This window comes from Capra hircus, chromosome 19 (assembly GCF_001704415.2).
Source record: "Capra hircus breed San Clemente chromosome 19, ASM170441v1, whole genome shotgun sequence".
Lineage (NCBI taxonomy): Eukaryota > Metazoa > Chordata > Mammalia > Artiodactyla > Bovidae > Capra > Capra hircus.
The window spans coordinates 41,241,654-41,268,661 of NC_030826.1; the positions used below are offsets into that span (position 1 = coordinate 41,241,654).

The window sequence follows — 27,008 nt, forward strand, 5'->3', positions numbered from 1 at the left end:
GACCAGTTTGGCAAAGACAAGTTTTTGTCCAACTAAATGTGATGTGATGGCTTGATGCCAAGTGAAACTGTCCTATGTGTGAAGACTTGGAACTCAAGCTGAGGTGCAAGATTTTGAAGTTGTCAGCATAGAGGTGCAAGTTCTCCTGAGCAGAGATGTAGAAGGAGAAAAGCAGACTCACAATTCCAGGCATTTCCTCCACTTGAGACAGAAAGAGGAAGACAGGCTAATCAGAAGACAGAGAGAAAACAGAGGTCTAACAAGAGGACCCAGAATGTGCGGGGTGATGAAAATCATTGAAGGTACATTCTAAGGAAACAGTAGGCAGCTACACTAGTGCCAGCCAAGAGGCTGAGAGGAGAGGAGAGCGCCTCTTGAACAGTCTCTACAGGGGCTAGTGCTCACAGTTAGGGAGAAATGTAAACAGAGAATTCCAGAGTGATGGGGATGAGAGTGGGAGATGGGTGTAAGGTTTGGGGAGGATGCTCACAATTGCAGCCATGGCCAGAAAAGAAAAAAAAAAAAAAAAGCATGAGTTTTAAAAGCCAGTTTTTCTTCATGGTCTTCCTGGGTGGGAGCCTCTCAGGAGGACAGCCTTCTCCCTCCCTCTGTATTTACCAGTGGAGCATATGACTAGGACAGTCACTGGACTCATTTCATCCTCCTAATGAAGGGTTATTTTTATGAAACAGCCATAACAAGTACTTTACAATGCATGCATATGGATGAGAAACACATTTACGATGCCAGAAAAATAAAGTTTATTGGGAAGTAAATGAAGTAGCCTTCTTACATTCCAGAGAATATCAAAGAAGCTAGGAAAGCAGGAAACACCATACCTAGAGGAAACACCCTAAAGTAAAACCTGGAGCTCAGATTGCTGGACCATCTTCAGAGACAGAGACTCGACCTTCAGCAGGAGGGAGTTTTCCAGACATCGGAAGCAGATGAGGTGTGTCTTGGCTCGTGGAGAGCATTTCCATGTGTAGAAATTTCAGAGCTGGCTTGACAAGGTATCTAAATGGTAACTGAGCTCCAGCCAAGGCAGAACCTGGGGACCTTTCCTGGGCTTGTTCTAGGCTTCACTGTCATCTTCAAAGAGGAGGCAGGTTTTTTAATTAACAGCGACGATTTTGAGAGGAGGACCTACAGAAGTTGCTACTAGCATTGGTGGTGGCACATGGGTTGCTGGGGAGCCTGGGAGAACACAGAGGTTTAGAATGGGTTAGGGAGAGGAGCGGCAAGAGTGCTAAGGTACTTTACGAGATACATCTGAATTCTCAGTGGTTGAAGTTAGTTGCAATCAACTTTGATTGTTACCAAATCTCTCTCCCTCTCTGCCATGTGCAGAGGGGGACAACTGTTATCTAATGCTCTTGAGATCTCACAGAACTCAACATAGTCTCCATTACCCAACAGTTGCTATTGTAACAGTTTCTACCACCACCCCTCCACTGTTAGCTCCCAGAGGCAGGGAATGAATGCCTTTTACCTTTGACCTTTCACATTTGCCTAACCATCACAAAGAAGACACTCCATGAATGTGTGCTCTTTGATGAATTGAAAACATGGCCAACATGGGCATGCCCAGTGTCTTGTAGACCCACCACACATTTCCCCAGGATCCCTTCTCCCCCTACTCACTTGCTGTCCTCGCTGTCCAGCAGCCCCCGGTATGTGTTGATCTCACTCTCCAGCCGGGCCCTCACGTCCAGCAGCACCTGGTACTCCTGGTTCTGCCGCTCCAGGTCACTCCTGATCTCCGCCAGCTGTGACTCCACGCTGACGATCAGGCTCTGCACCTGGGACAGCTGGCAGCTGTAGCGAGCCTCCGTCTCCGTCAGGGTGTTCTCCAGGGAGTCTCTCTGTCAGGGGGCAGGGGGAGGAAGGTCACAGAGCTGCTCCTTCAGGGGTTTCTCCATTGCTTCCAAACAAGTCACCAGCTCCAAGAGTTCAGGAGAGCGTGGTCCAGAGGGCATCCCAGTGCCCCTGACTCCCCAACCTCACCCCCTCACCAGGAGTGTCATCAATACCCACCAGGTTGTGCTGGGCCTGAAGCTCCACCTCCAGAGCATTGACCGTGCGTCTCAGCTCAATGATCTCCGCCTGGTAGGACTGCAGCTGCTCTGAGCTGGACACCACCTGCTTGTTCAGCTCCTCAGTCTGAAACACCAAAGGGCAGAAGACAGGATCAGGCCCTGCCTGAAGGGCCCAAGGGTCTGAGGGTCCTGAAAGGCCATGTGCCGAGATGCTCACCTGCCTGATGTACCATTCCTCCACATCCCTGCGGTTGGTCTCCACCAAGGCCTCATACTGAGCCCTGGTCTCATTGAGCACACGGTTGAGGTCCACAGTGGGGGCGGCATCCACCTCCACATTGAGGCGATCTCCCAGCTGGCTCCGCAGTGAGTTGGCTTCCTGAGGGAGGAAGGAGAAGAAATGAACCCACAGAAATGGATCTGCAATCTTCCTGCTGCAGGGAAGTGAGCACAATGCTGCCCAAAATGCACTGAAAGGAATATTCTGATCATTCCCCCAAACTGACACAGATATGGTGTAGGAATAAACTCAAATAGGCATCACATCCATTCCCATCCCCCAACACTGAAACAAGCTCACCTTTCCTGTAAGCCTAAGTCCAAACTCATTCACGCATGCAGGTCCTTCCTGCCTCTTTCCCATTACATCCCCATAGATACTGCTTTCCCAGCCATACTCCCAGGTACGCTGTGCTCTGCCACATCTGGGTCTTTGCTCAGTCTCTTCCCTTAGACCAAAGGGCTGAAATCCTCCTCTTTCCTCTGATTTCCCTCTGAGAAGACTTCCCAATCTCCCTTCAGGCAGATCAAATTGTTTCCAGAGCCTGAAGCTCACACAACATATACATATAAAGATTGTCTCTATATAACAAAAGCTTCTGTAATAAAATACCCATTGGGCAAGTGTGGCAAGCAGAAGATAAATCTAAACTTCCCACTCTACATGCCTATCCTGGAATACATGTAGCAAAAATGTGTTTTTACTGTTTTTAAAAGCAGTGAGTCATCACCAAGTGCCTCAGCTTAAAATGGTAGAATAAGATCAGAATCAGAATTTAAAACTTTCTTGAGGTCCAACTATCTCCCTGACCATCCAAGATGCCCACCCAGGATCACAGTCAACCTCATTGCAGGTGGGACACGCTCCCCCACAATGGGTATTTCCAATTCCTTCCCAGAATTTCACGTGAGCAACGTGCGTTCCCATGGAGCAGTGGCAGGAGAGAATATCAGTGCAAAAGCAAAATATCGGTGCAATATCAGACAGGAGAGAATATCAGTGCAAAAGTCATGTGACAAGCGCTTTGTAAGACATTGAACCCACAAGGAACAAAGGTGACAGCCACTAAGGATGAAATGTGACAGAGCTTTCCATTGTAAACACAGAGGCACACCAGGAAAAGAAAATGTGTTATTTTCTCCATTTGGAGTACTTAGCTAGAAACACACAATTGTGGAATTAAGTGATTATGTTTTCTAGTAGGGTGAATAATAGCAAGGAAATAATGATGTCATGATAGCAGCTATTTTATATTTATGCTTCATATAATATTTATTTCCCTCTACCTGTATGATGCACTGTGTTTCTACATGATCATTTCTGCAGCCTTAAGACTAGAGAGCGTGTTACTCCTTTTTCTCTCCCCACCTGACTTCCCTGGTGGCTCAGACGGTTAAGCATCTATCTACAATGTGGGAGACCCGGGTTCGATCCCTGGGTCAGGAAGATCCCCTGGGGAAGGAAATGGCAATCCACTCCAGTACTATTGCCTGGAAAATCCCATGGACAGAGGAGCCTGATAGGCTACAGCCCATGGGGTTGCAAAGAGTCGGATACAACTGAGCGACTTTACCTTACATTACCTTACCTTACCTTACCTTACCTTACCTTACCTCTATCCCTACCACCAAATTCAGGACCAGCAGAGAGGAGACCTCAATGAATATGTCCTTTCCCAGCATCTCCAACACCATCCACTCCTCACAGCTCACCTCACCCCTGCTCTCTATGGAGATAGCATCACCGTTCCCGGATGACCTTGAGTTCCTCAGAGAAGAGTCCCAGCCCAGGTCTAACAGCAGTTGCCTCCTGACTCCCAATGCTAAAGGCTTATCCCTGAAGCCTATGGTTTCTTTTCCTCTCACCTCCTCATGGTTCTTCTTGAGGAAGAGCAGCTCCTCCTTCAGGGACTCCACCTGGGCCTCCAGGTCGGACTTGCACAGGGTCAGCTCATCCAGGATCCTACGCAGGCTGTTTATGTCTGACTCCACCAGCTGCCGCAAGGAACGCTCTGACTCGTACCTGCACGCACAGCACAGAGTGGGACAATGAGCCAGGCAGAAGCCCCGCTCCCTGCCCCATGTCTTGTGTTCATGGGAATGGCCTAGCTCTCTTTGTGCTGACAGTTTTCTGCCTCTTTGCATCCATGCTTTCTTCAAGATCTACATAAACAGGATGGAGAAGCCTTGGACTCACCCCAACACCAGAAAGCACTCAGGGGACTCATGAGGTGGACTTTCTCTCCTGTCAATTTTGTTGGTTTATATACCACCCAATCAATCAACTTCACCAAGAACAATTCATTACAGTCTCTGAATTTGGGGGTTGAAGGCCTTTCAGAAAGAGTGATATAAACTGAAGCTCAAATAGCACATGAGTCTGGATCTCTGTTTGCCAGTGGTTTTACCTAGCCAGCCTTAAAAAAAAAAAAAAAATGCCAGGAGAAATAAAAAGGGAGAAATGGCTTTCTCTTCTCTTCCAGGCAATGTTAGGCCCACACAGGGCCCTTGGAGGTCACCTGGCCCCAAAATTTCAACATACTTGGTCCTGAAGTCATCAGAGGCTAGCTTGGCATTGTCGATCTGTATCACCAGCCTGGAGTTCTCAGACTTGGCACACAGGATCTGGAAACAAGATTCCATGGTGAGGACCATTTGAACTTGAGAACATTTTATTGCTCAAAGACAGGAAGCTGCTGCTGTGCCCCCTCGCAGCCCAGCCCCTCACCTTCTGCTGGAGCTCCTCGATGGTCCGGAAGTAGGACTGGTAGTTGGGGCACAAGAGGGGCTCCTGCTGCTGGCTGCGCTCGCGGATGCGGCTCTCCAGCTCCGCGTTCTCCCGCTCCAGCTGCCGCACCTTCTCCAGGTAGCTGGCCAGCCGGTCGTTCAGGAACTGCATGGTCTCCTTCTCGTTGCCATTGAAGGAGCCCTCGCAGAACCAGTTGCAGCTGCCCACGTTGGCGGGGATGTTGCAGGCCCCTGGCAGGGTGGTGCCACGGCAGCTGGAGGGCACACAGGGCCGGGAGGAGCAGCTGGAACGGTAGCTCAAGGTGGGCAGGCAGCAGCTGTAAGACATGGTGCTGGGAGAGGTGATGGAAGGGCAGGTGAACTGATGGAGGTGGAAGTGGATGAGGTTTGAGTCTCTCCTTTCTCCGTGGTCCTTTTATACCCTTAATGGTGGGTGGGGTCTTGGCACTCCGCATAGTTTCCTTTCCTAATGCTTTGGCTAATTTTTCTCTCCAAAATACGCTACTTAGGTGCCTCCCAAGAGTCCTCCCTCAACTCATAAAATTATTCCATTCAGCTTCTGTCATAACAGGCTCCTCCAGGGTGCTCATGGCTGGTGATATCAGAGTTTCATCAGATGGCTTCAAAGGAGGTAGAATCATCATGGCCCCGAGTGGCTCTCCCCATTACTCAGAGAGGACAGCCAGGGACACGGGTGGAGTTGCTTAAGAATCAGGAACTCCTTGCTCATGAATTTCTGCCATTGGACTCCTTGGAAAGAGCGTGTGGAGTGAATAGTCTTTTCAATGGCCAGCCAGCTTCTCTCAAGTCTACCCATGCTTCACTGTTCAATTCAACTCATCCTTAGAGCAGAAGCCTGTCCTGTATTAACTATGAGGATTCTGAGCCTTACTCAGGGAGAGTATTTATTGGGGCTTAGGGAATTTGTCAATACCCAGAGAGACTAAAAATAATTGAGCATTGTATGTGACATAGATAACCAAGAAGACCCTCCTGTAAAGCACAGAGAACTCTACTCCGTACTCCATAATAATCCATACGGGAAAAGAAGCTGAAACAGAATGTGCTGCGTGTTGTGCTAAGCCGCTCAGTCGTGTCCAACTCTTTGCAACCCCATGGACTGCAGCCCGCCAGGCTCCTCTGTCCGTGGAGTTCTCCAGGGAAGAACACTGGAGTAGGTTGCCATTCCCCTCACCAGGGGATCTTCCTGACCCAGGGATCAAACCCAGGTCTCCTGCATTACCAGGATTCTTTACCATCTGAGCTACTGAGAAAAAATACATATGTGTGCCTGCATAACTGAATCACTCAGCTATACACCTGAAACTCACACAACGTTGTATGTCAACTGTACTTCAATAAAATTTCTAAAAAAGAAAGAAATAGGGGACCTCCCTGGTGGTTCAGTTGTTAAGAATCCTCCTGCCAATGCAGGGGGCATGAATTTCATTCCCAGTCAGGGAAGATTCCACGTGTCCTGGAGCAACTAAACCCTTACACCACAACTAGTGAGTCTGTGCACCGCAACAACTACCGAAGCCTGCACACCTAGAGCCTGTGCTCCGCCACAAGTAGAGAAAGCTCACACACAGCAGCAAACACCCAGCGCAGCCAAAAATAAATAAATTAAATTATTTTAAATAAAGAAAATAACTGAGTGTTCATGGTTAGAAAATGAAACCTCAGGACAGATGGGAATGGCACTAGAGCTGCAGACTACAGCCCACAGTTCAGCCTGCAGCCTCGTTTTTGTAAATCAAGTTTTGTTGGGACACAGCCAGGCCTTTTCATTTAGGTCTTATCTATGGCTGCCTTTGTATTACATGAAAGTTGAGCAGTTGCAACAAATACCATTTAGACTGCAAAACCTATCTGGCCCTTTACTAAAAACGTCAACCAACCTGCACTGAAGCCATAATCTCCCTAAAAGTGAGAATGAGAAAAAAAATACCTGGAAGAAAAATTATGATGGAAATAGTCCACAGAGTGAGAATTCAAGGGTCAGTGTTGAAGCATAAATGCAAAGCAGACTACTTCAGAGTCAACAAGAAAGTAAAACCAGAATCAGGCACTCAGAGGTATCTTTGTATCCATCGCAACCTTATCTCAAAGCCTCTACAAATTTCCCTTCCTTGCTATTAGACTTACTCCTTTGAGAGCATTTAATACCCCTAGAGATATGACTTTTCCAGCCTGAGATGCTCTCAGACAGTCAGAGCCCATGAGAATGCAGTTGACTCTCATCCCTAAGAAGAGGGCACCACCCTGATGAGGACACAGCTCTCCATCAGCTCTGGGTTCAGATACCCTTTGACCCCTTCCCAGCCCTAAGGATTCTCCCTTATTGCCAAGTAACAAACATTAACAAATTAGCCTTCCCCAGATCACTTTCTATTCCCTGTCCCTCTCTGGCTGTCCTTTGTTCCATAAAGGAACAAAATCATGGTTCAGAAAGAAATCCCAAGAGATTATTCGTGAAACACAACATGAAAAGTGAAAGTGAAGTCGCTCAGTCATGTCCATCTCTTTGTGACCCTGTGGACTGTGGCCTAACAAGCTTCTCTGTCCATGGGATTCTCCAGGCAAGAATACTGGAGTGGGTTACCATTTCCTTCTCCAGGGGGTCATCCTGACCCAGGGACTGAATCCAGGTCTCCCGCATTGGAGGCAGACACTTTAACCTCTGAGCCACCAGGGAACACAATATAAGACACTTTAAAAGAATGTATCCAGATTTTAAAAGCAGTGTTGAAGAGCAGAAAGGACCACATTTGAAGCTAAATGACCTGGGTGAACATCCTTCCTGACATCATGAGCTCAGAGAAGTGGATCCCTTTTTTGACTCTTGTTTTCTTCATCTCTTAATTTGAAGTAATGATAATGCTGCCCATCTCATGGGTTCATTGTGAAAGGTAAGTAAGATGCTGTGTGTGAATATGAGTGGGGGTGGTGATAGTTACTTCTGTAAACTTCTTCCTTCCTACTATTGGCTCAAATGGCTCAGGTGAAGAATTTTGTGAACATTCAATTTTGTTGAGCAGACACCTGGGCAGGTTGTCCAAGCCAACCCAATGGTGATCAAACCTTACTTATCTCACAAATAGTAGAGGCGCAGAACTATATTCATGAGTTAATCAACAAAAATACAAATATGAGCATTAATTTAGTGTCTAGGTTAGGAAGTTGACAGATGGTCTATTGTCCCTACTTTCTCTGCTAACTTCCTCATCTTCTAGGTTTGTTTGTCTCACTTAGGGTGACTCTTGAGAAGGAAGAGTTCTCCACACGGGGCGATATTGCCAACAAGCCTCCTTTCTGGTGTTTGCATTGAAATAGGCTCTTCTCATCCTCTGGGAATCCTCCAGCCTTACAACTCTCTGTGAGCACTCATAAAATAATGATAGTGTTACTGCTGCCCCTGACGATGACGATGGTAACGATGATGCTACCATTTCATGAATACTTAGAGCTTCCCAGGTGGTGCAGCAGTAAAGAGTCCACTTGCCAATGCAGGAGATGCAGGTTCAATCCCCAGGTCAGAAGAGCCCCTGGAGCAGTAAATGGCAACCCACTCCAGTATTCTTGCCTGGAAAATTCCATAGACAGAGGAGCCTGGCGGGCTACAGTCCATGGAGTTGCAAAGAGTCGGACACAACTGAGCACACACACACACACACAAACACACACACACACACAAACAGACACACACACAAACACATACACACACACGAATTTGCTTATTACGTGCCAAACTGGTGCTAAGTGCTATGGCACATTTCTCATTTCATCACCCCAACAACCCAGTAAGACTGACCTATAAAATTATTCCTATTTTACAGATAAGGTAACAGAAAGGCTCAGAATTTTCCTAAGACAAAGTCTGTAAGTAGCAGGGCAGGGATTTGAACTATTCCTGTTCAAACCAAGTTACGCTCATTTACTCTTTCCCAAGAGAAATTTATATCCTTTTGCACAATTGATTGATCTGTCCAGATTGAAAATCAGATTGCCTTTTCTTAACATCTAAGCAAATGAAAATGCACAATGGCATGACCTAGGCAATTTAGAATCTGGGAGAAAGTCTATCTGCCTTACCCTGTAAATGTTCACCTCAGAAGTAAGTTCTGTTTTCTAGAATCAAAGAATCTGAAGCCAGAAAGACCTGAACTTATAAAGGAGAAAACTGAGGACCAGATAGTGATGTAGGCTGGAAATGAATAGCAATATCTAGTCTGATGGTCTTCTAGGACACTTCACACATAGTATTCCATCCTCACTCAAAACATTGGGTGTTTGGATTCTATTACTGTTATTGATTAACAGAGATGAAGAATCTAAGATATTAGGGAGGGATTTATCTTGTGCAAATGACGCAAGTATGTAGACTCGAGTTTGCCCAGCCCAATTTACCTCGTTGTAAATAGAGATGAGACACTGTTCAGAGGTCAAGATGTGTCAAAGCACAAGAACTAGGAGAAAACATAGAAACAAGATCATGAATTCTGAGGCCAGTTCTGAGTACAGACAGGAAGACATACCGAGACTTACCGCATAGTGCTTTGCTCCTCAGTAAACTAGGGGTCAAAAAGTGACAATCCTACAAGCTTGTGATGAGGCATGAATCCTGGAAGTACTGTGATGGGCTTGTATAAAGGAAAATGCTGAGCACTCCTAGACAGCCCTAATCTTCCTGACAGCAGCCTCAGACCCCAAAGAGAACTGAAACCATGACTTTAACATCAGATACGAAGTTGGGGGAAAGTGCCTTACCTCTATCCCAAAGCAGATATAAAATAAGAGGGAAACAGAAATAAAAAGAATCAGCAAAAGTATCCAGAATGTACGCCTGGGGAAAAATCAAAGTGTGAGAATGGTATGTCCATTTGGCTAGGAGTTCAGACCAGGACAACCAGGAGCCAGTAAAACAGGTCATCAAGAGCATTTATGTACAGCTGCCAAGGAACTGGGCCCCAACAGAAGGTGGATCTGGAGTCAAAGAGTATCAGGTAATGCTTAGCAGAGCATGTACTCCTGCTGCAGAGCGGGGTGGGGGATTTAAAGAAAGAAACAGTGGCATAGAAGAACATGTTTGGGAACGCATGTAAGAATTAAAGATTTTAAAATTTAAAAAAAAAAAAAAGAAGAAGAACAGGATGATATATAAGTTCTAACATTGGGCATGAAACAAAGAAAAAAGACCATTGTTTTTATCCTTAAGAATCTTAGCTATGTGTTAAGTCAGCAATAATCAAAATGATTAATAATCATAATAAAAATATCTGGTTTGCAAAGTCTTTCCGTAAACATGGTCTTCCATGATCATCTTGGTAGATATACAAAGCCGATAGAGAGGAGAGTGTTACCTCCACTCTACCTTTCGAAAAATTGAGGCTCAGAGAGACTACATGTTTGTCCAAGGACACAGAGCTGATGACAAGATAAATTAGAACTAAAACCCGGACTCTGGCAACCTGGCAAATTGGCTTATTAGAACTGTATACATAGCATCAAAAATTCCCAGTGGCCAGGCTACATCCCAGAGCAATTAAATCAGATTCTCTGAGGGCCAACTCAAGCCTCGGCATATTTTTAAGTGCTCTCGGTTATTCCAAAGCACAATCAAGTTGAGAACTACATCCTGGTGTGTGTTTGGTGATGAGCACCTATAAGCAATTTAAAAGCCACGTGGGAGTATTTAAGGGACTGTAGGACATTTATTTATAAAATTAAGGAGTAGCTACAAAGATATAGATTTTAAAAAAAAAAAAAGGCAGAGTTTACAGATTCAAAAAGCTTTGTCTCTGGCCAGAATTTATCCTTTATTCTGTTGATACGCTCTGCTCAGAGCATGTTTAGACCTTTCCGTTTTGACAATGTCTGTATCCTTCTAAGGGGCTTCCCTGGTGGCTCAGAAAATCTGCCTGCAATGCAGGAGACACAGGTTTTATTTCTGGGTGGGGAAGATCCCCTGGAGAAGGGAATGGCTACCCACTCCATTATTCTTGCCTGGAGAACTCCATGGATAGAGGAGCTTGGCGAGCTACACCCCATGTGGTCACAAAGAGACAACTGAGCAACTAACATTTTCACTTCCACATATCCTTCTAATACCCAGTTTTTTTATGCAAACTTTGTAATTTATTAATGGGTTTGATTTTTTGAAATTCATTCAAAAGGAAATCTTGTGAATCAGGTAAACAATGAAATTAGATAATAAAAAATTTTTTTCTTTATGACTGTGGCTCATAACTGACTGGAAAGCCATTTCCTAAATAGATTTGCCAAAAATCAGTTGGAATTTGTGTGTAGAAGACAACTTTGAAACATGTCAGTGACTTGGATGGTGCAGTGGTAAAGAATCTGCCAGCAAATACAGGGGATGCAAGAGATGCTGGTTCGATCCCTGGGTCAGGAAGATCCCCTGGAGTAGGAAGTGGCAACCCACTCCAGTATTCTTGCCTAGAAAATTCCATGGACAGAGGAGACTGACAGGCTACAGTTCATGGGGTCACAAAGAGTCACACATGACTGAGCATGCACTGACCTGGATGTGTCAATCTGCTCCAATTTTTAAATTATTCTCACAGTTTATAGTAGTATCTTATGGATATCTATAGACAGAACTTGGTTCAAATCCCATAACTGCTAATGACTAACTATGATTTGGAGCATATTTCTAAGGCTCAGTTTCCTCATCTCTACAATGAATTTAATTTGCAGCACTTACAAAGGTTAATTAAGTTCCTAGTATTTTACCTAACTTGTAGTTGATATTCAATAGACACAAGCTATATTTGTTTCCTATACCTGCTCTCATAAATGACCTCAAATCTAGTGACTTAAAACAATACAATGTATTATTGTAAAGTTCTATAAATCAGAATTCTGACATGGGTCTAAAATCAAGGTATGGAGTTGCATTTCTAAACACTAGCAATAAGCAATTTAAAAAAGAAATTAGGAAGAAAATTATATTTCCAATAGCATCACAAGGAATAAAACACTCAGGAATAAGCATAACCAAGGCGGCAAAAGACTGATACACTGAAAACTGCAAAACATTGCCAAAAGAAATTAAAGAAGACTTTTCAAGAAGCAACAGTTAGAACCAGACATGGAACAATGAACTGGTTCAAAATTGGGAAAGGAGTACATCAAAGCCCTATATTGTCACCCTGCTTATTTAGTTTATATGCAGAGTATATCATGGAAAATGCCAGGTTGGATTAATCACAAACTGGAATCAAATTACTGGCAGAAATGTCAATAACTTCAGATATGCAGATGATACCACTCTAATAGCAGAAAGCAAAGAGGAACTAAAGAGCCTCTTGATGAGGATGAAAGAGGAAAGTGAAAAAGCTGGCTTAAAACTGAACATTCAAAAAATTAAGATCATGGCATCAAGTCCCATCACTTCTGGAGGAAAAGTGGAAACAGTGGCAGATTTTATTTTCTTGGGCTCCAGAATCACTATGAATGGTGACTGCAGCCACGAAGTCAAAAGACGCTAGGTCCTTGGAAGAAAAGCTATGACAAACCTAGACAGTATATTAAAAAGCAGAGACATCCTTTTGCACAATGAAGGAAACTATAAGCAAGATGAAAAGTTAGCCTTCAGAATGAGAGAAAATAATAGCAAATGAAGCAACTGACAAAAAATTAACCTCCAAAATATACAAGCAACTCATGCAGCTCAATGCCAGAAAAATAAATGACCCAATCAAAAAATGGGCCAAAGAACTAAACAGACATTTCTCCAAAGACATACAGATGGCTAACAAATGCATGAAACATGCTCAACATCACTCATTATCAGAGAAATGCAAATCAAGACCACAATGAGGTACCATTTCACACCAGTCAGAATGGCTGTGATCCAAAAGTCCATAAGCAATAAATGCTGGAGAGGGTGTGGAGAAAAGGGAACCCTCTTACACTGTTGGTGGGAATGCAAGCTAGTACAGCCACTATGGAGAACAGTGTGGAGATTCCTTAAAAAACTGGAAATAGAACTGCCTTATGACCCAGCAATCCCACTGCTGGGCATATACACTGAGGAAACCAGAATTGAAAGAGACACATGTACCCCAATGTTCATTGCAGCACTGTTTACAATAACTAGGACATGGAAGCAATCTAGTTGTCCATCAGCAGATGAATGGATAAGGAAGCTGTGGTACATATACACAATGGAATATTACTCAGCTATGAAAAAAAGAATGCATTTGAGTCAGTTCTAATGAGGTGGATGAAACTGGAGCCGATTATACAGAGTGAAATAAGCCAGAAAGAGAAATACCAATACAGTATATTAACACATATATGCGGAATTTAGAAAGACGGTAATGATGACCCTATGTACAAGACAGCAAAAAGACTCAGATGTAAAGAACAGACTTTTAGACTATGTGGGAGAAGGTGAGGGTGGGACAATATGAGAGAATAGCATTGAAACATGTAGATTACCATATGTAAAATAGATGACCAGTGCAAATTTGATGCATGAAGCAGGGCACGCAAAGCTAATGCTCTGGGACAACCCAGAGGGATGGGTTGGGGAGGGAGGTGAGAAGGGAGTTCAGGATGGTGAGACACATGTACACCCATGACTGATTCATGTCAATTCAATGTATGGCAAAAAAAACCCACCACAATATTGTAAAGTAATTAGCCTCCAATTAAAATAAATTATTTTTTTAATGAAGAAAATAAAAAAGCAGAGACATCACTTTGCCAACAAAGGTCCCTATATTCAAAGTTATGGTTTTTCCAGTAGTCATGAAAAATGACTATAAAATCCTTTATAGTCACTTGGATCATAAAGAAGACTGAGTGACAAACATTTGATGCTTTCAAATTGTGGTGCTGGAGAACTCTTGAGAGTACTCTGAACAGCAAGGAGATCAAACCAGTCAATCCTGAAGGAAATCAGTCCTGAATATTCATTGTAAGGACTGATGCTGAAACTGAAGCTCCATTATTTGGCCACCTGATGAGAAGAGCCGATTCATTGGAAAAGACCCTAATTCTGGGAAAGACTGAGGGTGGGAGGAGAAGGGGACAACAGAGGATGAGAAGGTTGGATGGCATCACCGACTCAATGGACATGAGTCTGAGCAAACTCCAGGAGATAATGAAGGACAGAGAGGCCTGGGTGCTCAGTCCATGGGGTCACAGAGTCAGACATGACTTAGCAACTGAACAGCAACCACAATGTAACTGGAAAGACATTCCATATTTATGGATTGGAAGATTTAATGTTGTTACAAAGATATCATTGCCCAAAGCAACCTACAGATTCAATGCACTCTGTATCAAAGTCCAGTGATGTCTTTTGCAAAATGGATCATAGACCTAAACATAAGAACTAAATCAATAGAACTCTTAGAAGAAAACATAAAGAGAAAATCTTCATGACATTGGATTTGGCAATGATTTCTCGGCGATGAAACCAAAAGCACAGATAGCAAAAGAAAAAGTAGGTAAAATGAACTTTACAAAAATTAAAAATAAGAAGAGACTTCCTTGCTAGCCCAGTGGTTAAGAATCTGCCTGCCAATGCAGGTGACATGGGTTTGATCCTGATACATCACTGACTCGATGGACATGAGTTTGAGCAAACTCCAGGAAATAGTGAAGGGTAGGGAAGCTTAGTGTGCTGCAGTTCATGGGATTGCATAGCGTTGGACACGACTTAGTGTCTGAACTACAACGATGGAAGATTCCACATGCCTCGGAGTAACTAAGTCCACGTGCCACAACTACTGAGCCCGTGCCCTAGAGCCTGTGCTCGGCAACTACTGAAGCCACGGCAATGAGAAGCCCATGCTCCAAAACTAGAGAGTAGCCCCCACTCGCCAAAACTAGAGAAAGCTCATGTGCAGCAGAAGACCCAGAGCAATTAGCCATAAAAAAGAATGAATTTGAGTCAGTTCTAGTGAAGTGGATGAACCTAGAACCTGTTTTATAGTGCAAAGTAAGTCAGAAAGAGAAACACAATTATCATATATTAACACATATATATGAAATCCAGAAAAATGTATTAATGAACCTATTTGCAGAAAAGAATGGAGGCACATATATAGAAAATAGACTTGTGGACACAGGGGAAAGAAAGAGTGGGAAGAACGGAGACAGTAGCATTGACATATATACATTACTTTGTATAAAATGATAGCTGGAGAGAAGCTGCTATATAACACAGGGAGCCCAGCTTGGCACTCTGTGATGACCTAGAGGGGTAGGGTCAGAGGAGAGGAGGGATGTCAGGGAATGTTTAACAGGAGGATTCCTACGTGCTGTTTCTCATAAATCCTCTGTTCCTTATCAGTGTCTGTTACCAGAAACCAGTGGAACGGCACGCCGCTCCCAGGACTGAGGTCATAGGATGAGACAGGCTTGAATCTCCTTCAGTAAACCTTCTCCTTACAACAAAACTGCTTAGTCTCGATCCTCTTTCTTGAGATATGGATTGTCTCCTGACCTTGTGACCATTATTAATCCCTTGTTCCCTTGGTAACGGTTGCTGTATGTTTGGTTTCCTGATCTTTATCATTGTCGAAAGAAATTTCTTGTACACCAGCCTATATATACTCACAGAAAGATCATTAAAGCACCTTCGCTCCATCAGAGCTTGGGTCCCCGTGTCTTTCTTTCTCTCTCTCTCTCTCTCTTTCTCCCTCTCTCCGGCTCTTTCACTTTCCTATCATCGACTCCGGACCACCAGGTTCCGGTCCATTAAAGGACTGCAACAGAGGGACACTCAAGAGAAAGGTGATATATGTATAATTATGGCTGATCTGCATTGTTGTATGACAGAAACCAACACAACATTGTAAAGCAATTTTCCCCCAATTGAAAAATAAATTTAAAAAAAAAACAGTGCAGCCATTAAGTAAATAAATCTTTAAAAAGAGAAAATGAAAAGAATGAAAAAGAAACCCACAGAATGAGAGAATGATATTTTCAACAATCATATATCTAACAAGCGATTAATGTCAAGAATTTATAATGAAGTTCTACAACTTAAAAAAAAAAACAGAAAATGAGTATTGGGGAGATGTTGGAATCCTTGCACATTGTTTCTGGGAATATTAAATGGTGCAGCTACCGTGGAAAAGAATCTTGGGTTTTTTCAGTTAAATATAGAATTACTGTATGACCCAGTACTTCCACATCTAGGTAAACACACACACACATACAATATGGAAAGCAGGGACTGGAACAGAAGACATATGTTCACCAGTGTCCATAGCAGCATTCAGTTCAGTTCAGTTCAGTCGCTCAGTCGTGTCCAACTCTTTGCGACCCCATGAATCACAGCACGCCAGGCCTCCCTGTCCGTCACCAACTCCCAGAGTTCACTCAGACTCACGTCCATCGAGTCAGTGATGCCATCCAGCCATCTCATCCTCTGTCATCCCCTTTTCCTCCTGCCCCCAATCCCTCCCAGCATCAGAGTCTTTTCCAGCGAGTCAATTCTTCACATGAGGTGGCCAAAGTACTGGAGTTTCAGCTTCAGCATCATTCCTTCCAAAGAAATCCCAGGGCTGATCCCCTTCAGAATGGGCTGGTTGGATCTCCTTGGAGTCCAAGGGACTCTCAAGAGTCTCCCCCAACACCGCAGTTCAAAAGCATCAATTCTTCGGCACTCAGCCTTCTTCATTAGTCACAACCAAAAGTGAGGATGACACAAAATATCCATTGGTGGATGAACAAACAAACAAAATGTTTTATATGTATGTAATGAAATCGTCATTCACTCTTTAAAAGAACTTGGAGGTAATGGTGGCAACTATGGCAGTGGTCCTGGTTAAAGTAGTAGAGAAGGCTATGGTGGTGTTGGACCAGAATATGGTAACCAAGGTGGTGGATAGGGTGGCGGTGGTGGAGGATATGATGGTTACAATGAAGGAGGAAATATTGGAGGTAACTATGTGGTGATGGAAACTATAATGATTTTGAAAATTATAGTGGACAACAGCAATCAAATTATAGACCCATGAAAGGAGGCAGTTTTGATGGAAGAAGCTCATCCAGTCGCTATGGTGGTGGTTATGGGTCTGGTGGTGGAAGTGGTGGATATGCTAGCTGCTGCTGCTGCTAAGTCAGCTCAGTCATGTCCGACTCTAAGCGACCCCATGGATTGCAGCCTACCAGGCTCCTCCATCCATGGGATTTGCCAGGCAAGAGTACTGGAGTGGGTTGCCACTGCCTTCTCCGGGATATGGTAGCAGAAGGTTCTAAATACTCAGAAGAAAAGGGCTACAGTTCTTAGCAGGAGGGAGAGCGAGGAGTTGACAGGAAAACTGCAGGTTAGTTTGAGACAGTCATCCCAAATGTGTTAGAGGAACTGTAAAAATCTGCCACAGAAGGAACGATGATCCATAGTCAGAAAATTTACTGCCCCTTAAACAGGAAACCCTTCTTGTTCACAACAGTCATGGCAACAGTTTGCAAAGAGTGCAGCTATTGATTAATGCAATGTAGTGTCAATTAGATGTACATTCCTGAGGTCTTTTATTTGTTGTAGCTTTATCTTTTTCTTTTTCTTTTCATTACATCAGGTATATTGCCCTGTAAACTGTGGTAGTGGTACCAGGAATTTAAAAAATAAGGAATTTTTAACTTCAAAAAAACAAAAGAGAAAAATTTCAGTACATGTTACAACACGAATGAAGCTGAAAACAGTATACAATGAAAAAAGCCAGATCTGAAAGAACAAATAGTGTAAAATTCCATTTCTTTATACAAGGTACCCAAAAGAGTCAAATTCTTATGGACAGAAAATAGAATGGACATTACCAGGGGCTTGAGGCAGGGGAGTTTGGGGAGTTATTGTTTAGTACGTCCAGAGTTTCAATTTGGGCTGATGAAAAATTTCTAGAGATGGATAGAGATGATGAGTGCACCACAATGTAAATGTACCTTATGCCACTGAGTTGTACACTAAAACCGGTTAAAAAGGTAAATTTTATGTCATCTATATTTTACCACAAATGTTTTAAAAGTTGGGATGTTGGCAGGACTGTGTTCCTTTCTGGAGGCTCTCCATTGGAGTTAAACCAAGATACCCATTCTTGTTGAATTCTGATGTCACGGTCAGCACTCTGAGATTTGCCCGCAGTGCCAGCCTGAGAATTCACAGTGCCAGGGGCTAGTTTATAATAGCAGTAACTGGGGATTAGACTTAGATAAAAAATTAGATGAAAGATCCCTTTTAAGACTTTACAAACAACACGCAAATAGATGGGGAAACAGTGGAAACAGTGGCAGACTCTATTTTGGGCGGGGAGGCGGTTCCAAAATCACTGCAGATGGTGACTGCAACCATGAAATTAAAAGACACTTGCTCCTTGGAAGAAAAGTTATGACCAACCTAGATAGCATATTAAAAAGCAGAGACATTACTTTGCCAACAAAGGTCCGTATAGTCAAGTCTATGGTTTTTCCAATAGTCATGTATGGATGTAAGAGTTGGACTATAAGGAAAGTTGAGCACCGAAGAACTGATGCTTTTGAACTGTGGTGTTGGAGAAGACTCTTGAGAATCTGTTGGACTGCAAGGAGATCCAACCAGTCCATCCTAAAGGAAATCAGTCCTGAATATTCATTGGAAGGACTGATGTTGAAGCTGAAACTCCAGTACTTTGGCCACCTGATGTGAAGAACTGACTCATTTGAAAAGACCGTGATGCTGGGAAAGATTGAGGGTGGGAGGGAAAGATTGAGGGTGGGAGGAAAAGGGGACAACAGAGGATGAGGTGGTTGAATGGCATCACTGACTCAATGGACATGAGTTTGAGTAGACTCCGGGAGTTGGTAATGGAGAGGGAGGCCTGGCGTGCTGCAGTCCATGGGGCCACAAAGAGTTGATCATGACTGAGCAACTGAACTGAACTGAACTGAAAACAACCTGTAGCCAGGACTGTATCTTTCACAATGTGTCTCCCCTTCCCCACTATCCAGGGTCTACATAGAGTAGGTATCCAACAGGTACTGATTAGATTGGATAGAGAAAGGTAGGAGTATAAACAGAAAAGCTGGTGGGGTCTCTGAGCCCCGGAGCCCCAGAGGAGAGGAAGCAAGCTGCTGGAGCCCAGGCTGATTATGATCCCCAGGAAGGAGATCAAGAGGAAGGAGGAAGAAGGAAGTCCAGGGCACAGCAGACAAGCCAGGAGGTCCCTTCACTGTGTGACCCTGAGGCTGCCTGGACCACCAGGAACACAGATAATACAGGGCTAGATCTAAAACTTCCTGCTGAGTACAGAGTGAAGTAAGTCAGAAAAAGAAAAACAAATATTGTATATTAATGCATATATACGGAATATAGAAAATGATGCCAATGAACCTATTTGCAGGGCAGGAATAGAAACACAGATGTAGAAAACAGACTTGTGGACATGGCCAGGGGTAGAAGGTGGGATTAACTGAGAGAGTAACATTATCATATATATGCTACCATGTGTAAAAAAAATACAGCCAGTGGGAAGCTGCTGCATAGCACAGGAAGCTCAGCTCGGGGCTCTGTGATGCCCTTGAGGGGTGGGATAAGGGGGTGTGGGGGGAGGGAGGCTCAGGAGGGAAGGGCTCTATGTGTACATGAGGCTGATTCACCTTGTTATTCAGCAGAAACTGACTACCGCACAATTACACTCATCTCACACGCTAGTAAAGTAATGCTCAAATTCTCCAAGCCAGGCTTCAGCAATACGTGAACCATGAACTTCCAGATGTTCAAGCTGGTTTTAGAAAAGGCAGAAGAACCAGAGATCAAATTGCCAACATCCGCTGGATCATAGAAAAAGCAAGAGAGTTCCAGAAAAACATCTATTTCTGCTTTATTGACTATGCAAAAGCCTTTGACTGTGTGGATCACAATCAACTGTGGAAAATTCTGAAAGAGATGGGAATACCAGACCACCTGACCTGCCTCCTGAAAAACCTATATGCAGGTCAGGAAGCAACAGTTAGAACTGGACATGGAACAACAGACTGGTTCCAAATAAGAAAAGGAATATGTCAAGGCTGTATATTGTCACCCTGCTTATTTAACTTATATGCAGAGTACATCCTGAGAAATGCTGGATGGGAAGAAGCACAAGCTGGAATCAAGATTGCTGGAAGAAATATCAATAACCTCAGATATGCAGATGACACCACCCTATGGCAGAAAGTGAAGAAGAACTAAAAAACCTCTTGATGAAAGTGAAAGAGGAGAATGAAAAAGTTGGCTTAAAGCTCAACATTCAGAAAACGAAGATCATGGCATCTGGTCCCATCACTTCATGGGAAATAGATGGGGAAACAGTGGAAACAGTGCCAGACTTTATTTTGGGGGGCTCCAAAATCACTGAAGATGGTTGATTGCAGCCATGAAATTAAAAGATGCTTACTCCTTGGAAGGAAAGTTATGACCAACCTAGATAGCATATTAACAAGCAGAGATATTACTTTGCCAACAAAGGTCCATCTAGTCAAGGCTATGGTTTTTCCAGTGGTCATGTATGGATGTGAGAGTTGGACTGTGAAGAAAGATGAGCACCAAAGAATTGATGCTTTTGAACTGTGGTGTTGGAGAAGACTTTTGAGAGTCCCTTGGACTGCAAGGAGGTCCAACCAGTCCATCCTAAAGGAGATCAGTCCTGGGTGTTCATTGGAAGGACTGATGCTAAAGCTGAAACTCCAATACTTTGGCCACTTCATGCAAAGAGTTGACTCATTGGAAAAGACTTTGATGCTGGGAGAGATTGTGGGCAGGAGGAGAAGGGGACAACAGAGGATGAGATGGCTGGATGGCATCACTGACTCGATGCACACAAGTTTGGGTGAATTCCAGGAGTTGGTGATAGACAGGGAGGCCTGGCATGAGTCGGACACGACTGAGCGACTGAACTGCACTGAACTGAACAACATTGTAAAGCAATTATACTCCAGTAACAAATAAATAAAACTTCCAGCTTAGAAAAGATGAGCTTTGCATAGCCTCTTTCCAGCCCCCCGCTCATGCCTCTTCATTTTAGTTTCAGATACAATCAACTCTAGGAGATATCCTCTTCAAGAGGGGTGAGGGAGTAAATCCAAGAATGGCTGAGGGGAGATGGAGCCACACTGCAGTTGTCCTGCCCTCTTTCCTGCCCACCCCCATTCTCCCATGGGACCAGCCATCTGTCCACCAGCCCGGGAGCAGCTTTCCTATCCAAGACTCAAGCCATTATATGTAAGGTTCTGCTTTCAAGTGGCCTTTTATAGAGTGCTCAAGCAACAGGCGTGATGAGACAAATGAATACCAATGGGAAAGGCATGTACTTTGCCAAGGAAATTGAGTTTATTAGAAGGTTACAAGGGAGCGTAGCTGACACGTGGGCAGGCTCTCTGGGCAAGCCAAGAAGAAACAGCCCCCACTGAAGGAAAGCGTGGGCAGGGATCATCTTGAGGAGGTCGGGTGAGCTTCTGGATTTCCCCCCTGGGGCAGCTCCAGCCATGCACTTGTGTTTTCTAACCCATTTGTTGGAAAGAACCAGGGCCAAGTCACAGCTCCAGAACCCTGGGCCCTGTCTCCTTGCTCCTCGGGCAACCACTGGACTCTAGCGCACGTAGGAGCTGCAAGGCCCACAGCGGGAGCGGGGGACACAGGGCGTGCAGGGGGCAGCAGGAGCACAGGGACTGGAGATGCAGGGTGTGATGGTCTTGCCGTATGCATTGGTCGTGGCACAGGGATTGCAGGGCAGCCTGGAGAAAGGGAAAGATATAAAGTGAGGGAGGCTTGTGATGCAACCAGAGAGACCGCAAGAGTGGACTGCCCACTGGGACTTGACCTGACCCATAACAGAGAAGGTCACAGGCTCACCTGATACAAAGCTCACTATCAATGCTCAGAAACTCTGGTCTCAGCTCCCAACACTGTCCATTCCTAGCTGGTGACCTTGAATAAGTCACTAAACTTCTTCAAGCCCCAATCCCTTCACTCACAGAATGATGAGAATACTGATCCTGTCGACCTCGTGGTAACTCTAGCGGCAGATGAGGTAACATGTGGAAATGTACCCTCTGCACAGTATGGTATTACAAACTGTAAGAAATGTCATTGATCATGTATCAATATCATCACAGCAGACTGCAGAGTTGGCTGTACAATTTCAGTTTGTCCCTCAAGCAATTCATGCCATTTTATTTTTTAATGTTAACCACTTTGCTTTTCATTGTTTGAGCATGTCTGGTGTGAAGGCATAATTTCCTCTCCAAGGTATGCGGTCTTTGTCTGGAGTCCAACTAAGAAGTACGCCTATGTGTGCAAGGCTTCACCAAACACTTGCTCAGTACTCACTTGCAGTCCTCGCTATCCAGCAGCCCCCGGTACGTGTTGATCTCACACTCCAGCCGGGCCCGCACGTCCAGGAGCACCTGGTACTCCTGGTTCTGCCGCTCCAGGTCACCCCTGATCTCTGCCAGCTGTGACTCCACGTTGCTGATCAGGCTCTGCACCTGGTTCAGCTGGCAGCTGTAGCGAGCCTCCGTCTCCGTCAGGGTGTTCTCCAGGGAGTCTCTCTGTCAGAGGGAAGGGGAGGAAGGTCACAGAGCTGCTCCTTCAGGGGCTTCTCCATCTCTTCCAAACAAGTCACAAGCTCCAAGAGTTCAGGAGAGGGTGGTCTGGAGGGCATCCCAGTGCCCCTGACTCCCCAACCTCATCTCCTCACCAGGAGTCTCATCAATACCCACCAGGTTGTGCTGGGCCTGAAGCTCCACCTCCAGAGCATTGACCGTGCGTCTCAGCTCAATGATCTCTGTCTGGCAGGACTGCAGCTGCTCTGAGCTGGACACCACCTGCTTGTTCAGCTCCTCAGTCTGAAACACCAAAATGCAAAGGACAGGATCAGACCCCGCCTGAAGGGCCCCAAGGGGCTGAGGGTCCTGAGACACCACGTGCTGATGTACTCACCTGCCTGATGTACCATTCCTCCACGTCTCTGCGGTTGGTCTCCACCAAGGCCTCATACTGAGCCCTGGTCTCATTGAGCACACGGTTGAGGTCCACAGTGGGGGCGGCATCCACCTCCACATTGAGGCGATCTCCCAGCTGGCTCCGCAGGGTGTTGACTTCCTGTGGATGCAGAAAATGCAAGAGTGACTATCCTCAGTGAAGAGTGGAGCCCAAGAAACAGCACTGCTTGCTGACATCCTATTCATCTATCTCCTTGGAGAAGGAACTTCTAGTGAGGCAGCTATGACAGCAGAAGGTAAAGCGGTCTGTGTTCCATGTGTTCAGCTCCTTCCCGCCATGACTGTGTCATGATCCTTGGATTAAAAAAAAATTTTTCCAGGGGTTTGCTTGGGGGCTATTCAAGGATGTATAAATGCCCAAATTTCCCAGGTTGTAGAATGGCTGCAGATAACCCCATAAATAAAAAGAATTGGATGTATAATTTCAGATTGTATGTATATCAAACCATTCTTGCCATCAAGTAAGATATTGTCATGACCCCTCCCAGGAGAGAGAAGGAACCCTGGGTCATTTTTCATCAAGACTTTGAAAAGAATAGAGACTTTGATTCACCAAGACGGATATTTTGGCTTTGGGGAAGAGAGATGGCTTCGAACGGCATGATCAGAGCAGTGCTGGGACTTCTACAAATCAGCAGCCAATCACAAGCCCAGGGAGGTGCCCTGGGAAATGAAAGTGATGCCCCAATTTTGAGTGAAAGATACAGCTTATCTGGGAACATGGATAGGTTTCATCTCGCAATGTTTTCTTTCATCATGAAGTTCTGGTGTTTTCAAAGAAATCCTAAAGATTCTTATCCCTGATTCTACCACCCCAAGTCACTAAAGCTGCCCTAGGCCTGAGGCTCAGTCAGATTTCTTCATTTCTCGTCTCTGGTCTCACCTCTTCATGGTTGCTCTTGAGGCAGATCAGCTCCTCCTTCAGGGACTCCACCTGGGCCTCCAGGTCGGACTTGCACAGGGTCAGCTCATCCAGGATCCTACGCAGGCCGTTGATGTCCGACTCCACCAGCTGCCGCAAGCCCAGCTCCGTCTCATACCTGCACAAGGGGAGGGTCAGGGCAGTAACTGGCAGGCCCTGAAGACTCACAGGAATGATCTTGGATAACCCCAACCACCTTGCCTTCCCTCTTCGGCAGTGAGTAGACCCAGGAGACAAAGGCAGGGTGCTGGAGGCTCAGTCAAGACCCAATATTGATCCCAAAATTGACTTGAGTCCTCATCTACTCTTGTGACTCCTTTGTTTGGTCCCCCCAGTCCTCTGCAGAATCCTTCATGATTGATGGATTAACTCCTGTTCAGTCAGCCATGGGAAACCCTCTTCTTTCACTAGAGACTGAACAAAAGGAGCGGGCACCCATGCGAAATCTGAACCACTTACTTGGTCCTAAAGTCATCTGCGGCCAGCTTGGCATTATCGATCTGCACCACCAGTCTGGCATTCTCTGACTTGGCACACAGGATCTGGGGAATGAGAGGTTTCTGGGTGAGGACTGAAAATAACTATGAAATCATCAAGTTCTTTAAAAATGCTTAAAAAGCCATTTTGAAGGTAAAAGGAGGAAGCAAGAATCAAGATGGCCTAGATGTAAGAAGCACAGTTCTCTCCCCCAGATTAAGAATCCTGGGACGCTCCCCCTGCTGAGAGATGACTGCAAGCCCCCTCACCTTCTGCTGGAGCTCCTCGATGGTCCGGAAGTAGGACTGATAGTTGGGACACACGAGGGGCTCCTGCTGCTGACTGCGCTCCAGGATGCGGCTCTCCAACTCCGCATTCTCCCGCTCCAGCTGCCGCACCTTCTCCAGGTAGCTGGCCAGCCGGTCGTTCAGGAACTGCATGGTCTCCTTCTCGTTGCCATTGAAGGAGCCCTCGCAGAACCAGTTGCAGCTGCCCACGTTGGCGGGGATGTTGCAGGCCCCCGGCAGGGTGGTGCCACAGCAGCTGGGGGGCACGCAGGGCCTGGAGGAGCAGCTGGAGCGGAAGCTCAGGTTGGGCAGGCAGAAGTTGAAAGACATGGTGCTGGAGGGAGCAAGGTTCCTGACTGAACACAGGGTCCAAGTTCTCCAAGGAGCTTGTGAGCCTTCTGCCTCTGTGGAGCATTTATACCCCATCCCCAGAGGGTGTGGACACAGTATGTAATGTCTTTTTTCTTTTTATTTTTTCACTGCTTTTCAAATGCCCTTCCCTTCAATCTGTTATTGACCTTCCTCAGAAGAGTCCCTTGTCCCATAAACTTTTTTACTTGGCTTCTTGTTAAGTCAAGACTACTCTTCAGGCTGTGCACCCATGAAATCATTGTCCTGCGGTAGACTTTCAAAGAAGCCACATAGTCTAGCCCGAGGATCTGCCCTTGTTAATTGGGAGTTAGTCCATCCAATGACATTCTTTTGTGTTACGCGATCTGATAAAACCATGATCAAATTCACCTCCTGGCCCATCTGGCATGTCCAGGGAGGAACTAGGATTGAATCAAGGAACAAGCTGCATTAAGTCAGAAATATGTTCCCTTTCCATCTGCTTTGAGACAGAATCCTTCAATGATACAGAATCCTTCAATGATGTGGAGTCCAAGCCTTCGAAGGCGCGAGGTGGATGAGAATCGACTCGGGCCACAGCCAAGAAGGATGGACAGCTATTTGTGCGATGCCACCTGCCTATCACTCAAAAGGACTGTAAAAGGAAAAGAATCTAAAAAAGAGTGGATATATGTATGTGTGCAGGCATGCTCAATCACTTCAATAGTGTCCACCTCTTTGTGACCCTAGGGACCGTAGCCTACCAGGCTCCTCTGTCCATGGGATTCACCTGGCAAGAATACTGGAGTGGGTAGCCTTGCCCTCCTTCAGGGGATATTCCCAACCAGGGGTCAAACCCGGGTCTCCCACATTGCAGGCAGATTCTTTACAGCTGAGCCAATGGGGAAACCCAGATACATGTTATGTGCATAACTGATTCACTTTGCTGTACAGCAGAAACTAATGTAACATCATAAAGCAATTTTCCTCCAATTACAAAACATAAATTTTTAAAAAGTAATAAATTTTAATTTAAAAAATAAAATTTGAAAAGGTCTGTAGAAAGAAAAACACCAATACAGTGTACTAACACATATATATGGAATTTAGAAAGATGGTAATGATAACCCTGTATGCGAGACAGCAAAAGAGACGCAGATGTATAGAACAGTCTTCTGGACTCTGTGGGAGAGGGAAAGGGTGGGATGATTTGGGAGGATGGTATTGAAACATGTATAATATCATATATGAAACGAATTGCCAGTCCAGGTTTGATGCAGGATACAGGATGCTTGGGACTGGTGCACTGGGATGACCCAGAGGGATGGTATGAGGAGGGAGGTGGGAGGGGGGTTCAGGATGGGGAACACGTGTACACCCATGGTGGATGCATGTTGATGTATGGCAAAATCAATACAATATTGTAAACTAATTAGCCTCCAATTAAAATAAATAAATTTATATTTGAAAAGAAGAAGAAAAAAAGTTATTTGATGTTTATCTGAAATTTAAATTTAAAAATAAAAGTCTGTAGAGAAGGGACTCCCCTGGTGGTCCAGTGGTTAAGATGTCACATTTCCATCACAGGGGCCATGGGTTCGATCCGTGGTCAGGGAACTAAAATCCTATATGCTTCGAGGTGTGGCAAAAGAAAAAAGGACTGTAGAGGAATTTTAAATACAGCATTGTAAAGTAAAATAAAGTAAAAATAAAATTTTAATAAAAAAAAGAAAGCAAAAAAAGAAACAAAGAAAAAAAGATAGAGGCTTTGATAATTAGTTTGAGAATTAGAACAAGGAAGATTCTGGAAGAAGAGATCATTTAGAAAGAAGGCTAAGGAAATGCAAGCTGAGAAATCCATATAAATGCATTAAAATTAAGGGAGTCTCTGGAGGCAGGTGTGAGAAAGGAATATGGCTAGGC

General features: G+C 44.8%; 2 protein-coding genes across 2 annotated transcripts; both read right to left on the reverse strand.

Annotated features, from left to right (window-relative positions):
• Positions 738–5,465, reverse strand: LOC102176457 (keratin, type I microfibrillar, 47.6 kDa-like). Its single transcript, XM_005693813.3, has 7 exons — positions 5,047–5,465; positions 4,861–4,943; positions 4,185–4,341; positions 2,257–2,418; positions 2,038–2,163; positions 1,645–1,865; positions 738–1,197 (listed from the first exon to the last, which is right to left on the reverse strand). Exons 1-7 carry the CDS (start codon positions 5,392–5,394, stop codon positions 1,119–1,121), a joined length of 1,176 nt encoding a protein of 391 aa, XP_005693870.2. The 5' UTR covers positions 5,395–5,465; the 3' UTR covers positions 738–1,118.
• Positions 21,383–25,101, reverse strand: LOC100861381 (hair acidic keratin 1; the record flags this gene model as incomplete). Its single annotated transcript, NM_001285717.1, is given in 7 exon segments — positions 21,383–21,800; positions 22,396–22,616; positions 22,788–22,913; positions 23,008–23,169; positions 23,953–24,109; positions 24,451–24,533; positions 24,738–25,101. Coding segments are annotated over 7 exon segments (1,242 nt in total). The 3' UTR covers positions 21,383–21,655.